Source organism: Antrostomus carolinensis, unplaced genomic scaffold (genome assembly GCF_000700745.2).
Source record: "Antrostomus carolinensis isolate BGI_N321 unplaced genomic scaffold, ASM70074v2 scaffold14528, whole genome shotgun sequence".
NCBI lineage: Eukaryota > Metazoa > Chordata > Aves > Caprimulgiformes > Caprimulgidae > Antrostomus > Antrostomus carolinensis.
The window spans coordinates 176-6,983 of NW_010331054.1; the positions used below are offsets into that span (position 1 = coordinate 176).

General features: G+C 38.3%; 1 protein-coding gene across 1 annotated transcript in view; it reads left to right on the forward strand.

The window, feature by feature from the left end:
• The first annotated feature begins 1,151 nt into the window (after nucleotides 1–1,151).
• The window catches only part of RTF2 (replication termination factor 2), a 26,569-nt gene continuing 20,912 nt past the window's right edge, over nucleotides 1,152–6,808 (forward strand). The window contains exons 1-4 of the mRNA XM_010173107.1: nucleotides 1,152–1,247; nucleotides 1,350–1,443; nucleotides 1,646–1,785; nucleotides 3,000–3,078. Of these exons, the coding sequence (XP_010171409.1) occupies nucleotides 1,411–1,443; nucleotides 1,646–1,785; nucleotides 3,000–3,078 (252 nt within the window). The 5' untranslated portion in view covers nucleotides 1,152–1,247; nucleotides 1,350–1,410. The remainder of the gene's footprint in view (nucleotides 1,248–1,349; nucleotides 1,444–1,645; nucleotides 1,786–2,999; nucleotides 3,079–6,808) is intronic.

Below are 6,808 nucleotides of genomic sequence, written 5' to 3' on the forward strand. Positions count from 1 at the left end.
CTTGTGTTCTGAATGCTACTTGGGCTCTCTTCAGGATATTTTAGGGTAATGGATGTACAGTGGCATCACCTGTGTGCGTAAGTGGATAAAAGATTAGGAGAAATCTCACAGCAAGTGGCAGAAAACTTAGGTGAATTACACTTGCTGATATAAATCAGCAACGAGGCTGGTGAAGGGACTTGAGCACAAGTCCTATGAGGAGAGGCTGAGGGAGCTGGGGTTGTTTAGTCTGGAGAAGAGAAGGCTTAGAGGTGACCTCATCACTCTCTTCAACTACCTGAAGGGAGGTTATAGCCAGGTGGGGGTTGGTCTCTTCTCCCAGGCAACCAACAATAGGACAAGGGGGCATGGGCTCAAGCTCTGCCAGGGGAGGTTTAGGTTAGATGTTAGGAAGAAATTCTTTACAGAAAGGGTAATCAGGCACTGGAACGGCCTGCCCAGAGAGGTGGTGGATTCACCATCCCTGGAGGTTTTTAAAAAGAGATTGGACGTGGCCCTTAGTGCCATGATATAGTAATTGGAGTTGGATCAGGGGTTGGACTTGATGATCTTGGAGGTCTTTTCCAACCCAATCTATTCTATGATTCTATGAAATATAATCCTTTTCCTCTTTATGCCAGAGTAGCTGTGAGCTTCAGCTTTTCTCTTATAGCTTAATGTGTCATAAAATTAATGCTTTTAGACTGGAGCTTCAAATACATCCTGACATCTCCAGATTTGCTTTTCTTATTATCTTGTTCCTTAGAGGGAGTGGAACCAGTAGTTGACTCCAGCAGGGGTGAGATGTAGAACTGGATAGAAGAGGGTGCTGGAGAACACACAGAGAGGAAAAAAAAGAATAAAGGGGGAAGGGAACATGTGGAAGTGGCAAAAAATAAGAAAACTGAGTTAGAGTTGGGAAGATAGGTCCCAAGTCCCAAGATGCAGAAGCATGTTCAATAGATAGATGTAGACCCTTGAAACTGATCATGAATTTTGCTCGAAGGTTTTGCTAAAGTTATTTTATGGAATAGCTTTGCATGCAGAAAGTAGGTTTGGTAAGATACCTGGGGATTTAATTAATGCTTCAAGCATGACTTGATTTTATGTTTAAATAATTTGCAAATACAAGAACTATTTTAAAATCAGGAGTATTGTTTTTTTTTTCTCCAGGTTGATAAAAATGCAGAGTTGGTGGCAAGATGGAACTACTGTGCTCTGAGTCAAGAGAAGTTACAGCGACCAATTGTAGCCTGTGAGCTAGGCAGGTATGAATGTTTCCATATAGACCACTGTATTAAAATAGACTAATTTATAAATAAAAAGATGCTATGAGAATCGATGTGGCTACTAAAAATTTTATGTTACAGGTTGTATAATAAAGATGCCATCATTGAATTTTTGCTGGACAAGTCAGCTGATAAAACTCCTATGGAAGCTGCGTCACATATCAGGAGCATCAAGGTAACAGATTGTGTCTAATATTAATTAGATACAGTGCTTAATGTGTCTAATTAATAGACAGTCAGGAAAGTCAAAATATGCTCCAAAACCTGACTAAAAGTGTTACAAATAGTAAACCACAATGAAAAAAATCTTAGAAGTGTTATCATGGCTCAAAAATCGTTAGTAAACAGCTTAAGGCTTGTGGTTTTTTATTTTGCAGAATGTAACAGAACTAAACCTTGCAGATAATCCAGCTTGGAGTGGTGATAAAGAGAGTATAAAAGGTGACAAATATGATGACATCCAGTCTGCACGCTTTATATGCCCTGTGGTGGGATTGGAAATGAATGGCAGACACAGGTCAGTAAGTTTCTGGGGTTTGTTTTTAGAAGCGAGTACAATGCTAAACTGAAAATAGAGTAGGTAGAAATGTTTGAAGTGGTAGTGTTGCAAATCTTGTACTTTGCAGGGAAAATTTGTCCTCCTGTCAGAAGGAGGGAGTTCAGAAGACTGTTAAGTGTCCTTTCATTTCACATTCAAGAGGAAAGATAAAAAGTTAATCCTTTCCTAAGTGAATTTATATCTATAATAAAAGAGTAGAGAGCAATGTTTTCAGAGAAACAGTGACTAAAAGTTGTTTGGGGGCTAAAGCACAGGAGATTGGTGTGGGCAAGCAGAGGGAGGTTGGATGAGACCTCCTTTTGTGTCACGTTAAGCAATTCTGCCTCTCCCTATGGTAGGATCAGAATGGAGGTGGATTGTACGTCTGTTCCAGTCCTGCAATAGTATCTGTTTTTTATTGGGCTGGGGAAGGACATAGCCTTGCATCCTGGGTGCATGTTAAACCTGATGAGTGAGAAGAGGCTGGCTTCACAGCTTGATAGTTGCAAAGTATTTCCTCCTCCAGAGAGTGATTACTGAAAAGAAAACCCATTTTTACTACCTTAGTATTTTCTAGTTCAGTTGAAGGTGATAAAGAGGAAAGGATTAACAGGAGCTCTCAGGAAAGGGAGATCTTACAGACTGTGTGTGTAATTGCTTCACATAGTCTTGCAAGAATCTTCCACGTGGGCAGGAGAGACACAGGAGAACAGACCCTGACTAGGGTCGCTTGTCACAGCTTTGCTGGAGAGCTTGAGTCAGAGTAAGTGAAACCAGTACACTTGGTGGGAGGTGGAACCATTCAAATAGAGTAACTTTGTAGTAGAACAGATTGTGGTGATGGTTCCAGAGAAGCCTGCGTTGGTCTATAGCAAAGGTACAAAAACATCTCAAGAGCATCTGTTTTGCAGAGATCCCTTTGAGAGATTGTCATAGACCTATGATGAATTAAACTGTGAATGAAATAACAAAATAGATGTTGTGGTTTAATAAACCCAGTACTTTTCATTTTATTCTTGCATTGTGAAAATTAATAAGGGCCTACCTAAAGATGCTGATACCTCGATTAGCTGCAAGAACTTGTAAAGAGAAAGATAACTGTGTCCTGCTAGCCCTTTGCAATATTGTTTCTGTGTTAAATCAGCACAGGGCTTCTTAAAATGATGGTATGTCTTGTCATCTTTTCTTTAAAGGTTTTGCTTCCTGAGAAGCTGTGGCTGTGTGTTCTCTGAACGTGCTCTCAAAGAAATTAAAGCAGAAGTTTGTCACAAGGTGAGTTTTCCTTCAGTGTTAGTAGGGGTGGTGTCAATATAACCTCCACCTGTGTTTAAACTGATTGCATTTTCAGGTTATGTTTTGATCCCTGTATTTTTACAGGACACTTGCTGTTGTATTTTTCTTGGGGCAGCTCTTCATAGAATTTGCAGCAATTACATTAATTATTGTAGAAAACACTGACTGCGTTTCCTTTTGCAGTGCTGGTTCAATCTCATTATATCAGTTCCTTTGTAATTAGGGGCAATGATAAAAGTTGCAAATACTCTTTTTTCATATCACTACTTTTATTATCAGTGAGATTTTGTGGTGATAGATGCCACATTTAGGCAGAGTTATTTTTCAGCAAACACCCTGATATTTGATGAAACATGCACTATATTGGTACTAAACAAGACCTGTAAAGGAAAAACTTCTTGGTAAGTTGTTGCAGGTGATGTGAAATGCTGTTAGTTAGATTTGGTGTCATATTGATGCATTCAGTGTTAATTTTGTTCTGGAATGCAGGTTTAGTCCTAATGACTCTGCTTCCCTGTTGGCAGATACTAATTTATTTTTAATGAGGCTTTTTGTTTGCATCTAAATTTTTGTGGATAGATGGATGTAACTTGATGAGTAAATGCAGGAATAAGATGATTTGTCCATGGTTTGGCCACTCTGATAATCTTATAAAAACTAAATTTTTTTTATATAAAAATTAGTTTTATATAAAAACTAAGTTTTTTTATAAAAACTTAGAAAAACCACGTTTTCTGGATTTTTTTTAATAATCAGAGTTTATCACAGCCTCATATTTGCCTGCAGCTGTTCTCACGCATACATGTGAATCCTTCATAATATTCAGAAGGATGCTTTACAAATAATGAAGTGGATGTAATATAATCTAGTCTGCCATCTTTTCATTATTGGGTTTTTGTGCACAAAACCAATGGCAACCAGCTGGGAGAACGTGTTTTAGTTCACATTTCCTTTGATTAAGGCTGAAGAGTGATTTGATAGATTTTTGGATATATACTGATAATGTTCTCATTCTGTATTCGAGAATGAGACCAGAACTTTTCTAAATAGGATCATGGGGAACTGGTTGTCATGCTTTCTGGTAGCTAACAGTTTGTTTATGTCCAAAACACTAATTAGCAGCATTCCCCCAGCAATTTCTATCTTTATGCAGTAATGGGGCATATAGTAAAATGAGCTAGAACTAACGAAGAAGAAAGAAATGAAGTGTTGTGTATGGTATGTATGCTAGGATTAGAAATTTTTTATTAATAAATAGAATCTTCTTCTGATATATGCCCTTTCAAAACACAACAAAATTTTGAAGTATACAGTGTTTGAATGTTGTGGATTGCCCTGCAGATGTTTCTACTGGTGCTAACTGCTGTGTTTTAAGTGATTTTTGAACTGAAATCCAACCTATGGGATCCATGTGGGCCACAGCATTTTATTTTTCCATGACCTTGCCACCTTCTGTCTGCCACTGTGTGCCCAGATGCTGGTCCCTGTGTGCCCCTGACACATCTGTGCGTGCAGAGACATTGTTATATAACTTTGGAGAGTGACACAGTGAGGAGTTCAAAAGAGTAATCGTGTATTTGCTTGTTTACACTGTGTATTCAGCCTCTCAGCTAGCAGAATCTGTGTTTTCACTTCATCTCAAGCAATGAGGTTTATAGCACAGATGTAAACTGGAAAAGTGTCAACCTAGGAGCTTTGTGGCAGTTCTCTTCCCTACTAATGTGAAATTCAAGTCAGCTCTTTCAAAACAAGCTATTCTTGTGTATTAATTTCACCTGTGAGCCTACAGACCAGTCCTGATAGCCTGCTAAATTGTAAACAGCAACAGCTTCCCAAAGGACTTCGTCAAACAGGTGCTGTAACGATGCAGTGAAAACATTCACCAGAGAATACAGATACCCAGCAGTCCAAACAACAGCTCTGCAGTCCTCACCTTCACGTTCATATACTTCAAACTAGATAATGAACACGTATTTGCATGGTACAAGATGTGTATCACAAAATGTGCTTGATGAAACTGCAGGGAATGACGTTCCTGTGCTCAGAGCAGAGGGTTGCTTCTTTCCAGGCCTTCTGGCTCAGCTCATGGGAACACCACTTTGTGGAAAGTCCCACAGACAGTTCTCTCACTGCTCAGTTTTCTTCTCAGTTTTTTCTCTGGGAGCTCATACAAGAACTAGAGCAATGCATTTGCCCAGTGATACGCTGATTACAAAATAATTGTTAGGAAAAAAATTGAATGAATATGCAGATTTTATGTAATTCAAGGAAATGGAAAACCCCAAGATGAAGAATTCAGCACTCCTTGTTTGGTCTTGACAGTATTTTCTGTAGTACTAGATTGGAAAGGCTTTATGGAGTCTAGGTACAGGGAGAATGAAGCAGTCTTTCTGTCAGAGTTCTCTTTAAAAAAAACATATTTTGGCTCAATAGAAACTTTATGTGAAGAGATCACAACATTAACTATATTAAATATTAGTATTAAACATATGTATTTATCTTCTTTTTCTGGAATTGTTACTGAATTGGTACTAGGAAAAGGCACAAGAATGTGAGAGGAAACTATCATGGATGGAGAATTTCTAGTAAAGCAACTGTAATTAATGTGAGGACTTTTTCCTAAGTAACTTACCTCCCTTGGAAGTAAACGGTTCTTTCTTGCTTTGGATCTTAAGTAGCAGTATACTGAGAGATCCAAGTTGAAAAATTAACATTAAAATGTGAAAACTCTAAGCCAAATAAACAGTCAGATGCTCTAGCAGTGCTGAGAGAGTGATTGTCTCTCTTTGCCTAAATGGTAAATCCTTTGAACTGTCTTGCAAAAATATAAAACTCCCTGGCCAAAGATTTTCAAGAGAGCAATGCGAATGTTTTAGTGGTAGTTTGTGTTGGAGAGTGAGCTTGTTAGATGAAGTGCTTGAGACAAATTTTGAAGCTTTTGGCTACTTAAGACTGAAAAGGGTTGAAAAAAAGCTTTGTCTAGAACAGAGCAACGAACAACTGCAAATAGAAGGTATTTTGTTTGAGCCACATTTCTGAGTAAGAAGAGAAAATTTCAACTATCAATAGTAAGTCACGTGCTAAAATGTGCAGGATGGGACTTTGAATCAGCAGAAAGAGAAACAACTTTGCTTTCAGCTAACGGCGTTCGATGATGTGTGTTCTGTAGCAGAAGCCCCGACGATCAGTTTTCTGCTGCTTCAGGAAGAATTGTGTGTGATATGGAAATTGTCAGTTTAAAATTTGCACTTTTTAATAGGATGTTCTCACCTATTGTGTTTAATTCTCCAGCAGACTACTAAAATCAAAAGAACAAGCAAGACTGTTTCTACTCATTCTTTTTGTATTTGATGGGATCTTGAAGATTTTAAGTTACTGCTAATCTATGTTGGTCTGTAGATTTTGGTGGGGCCCAAAGTGTTTAAGTGTTTTGGAACTTCTGTTCTGACTGGCTTCCTAATTCTTGCACGGGCAATCTTTGGTGCCTGCCTGTTTGGAAATCTGCTATTTGACAAAAATTATACTTTTAGAAATGATGAAATAAAGGAATGACGTAGCAGTGTATAGACAGCATCTATTTAACCTCACTTTTTAGGGGTTGAAAAAGGCACCATGACAGATGTTTTTATGTTGACTTTCCTGTCTAAGTTACTATTGGTGTAAGAGTATGCTAGAGGTAGTTTGGACATGAGTAGTGGTTACTGGATTT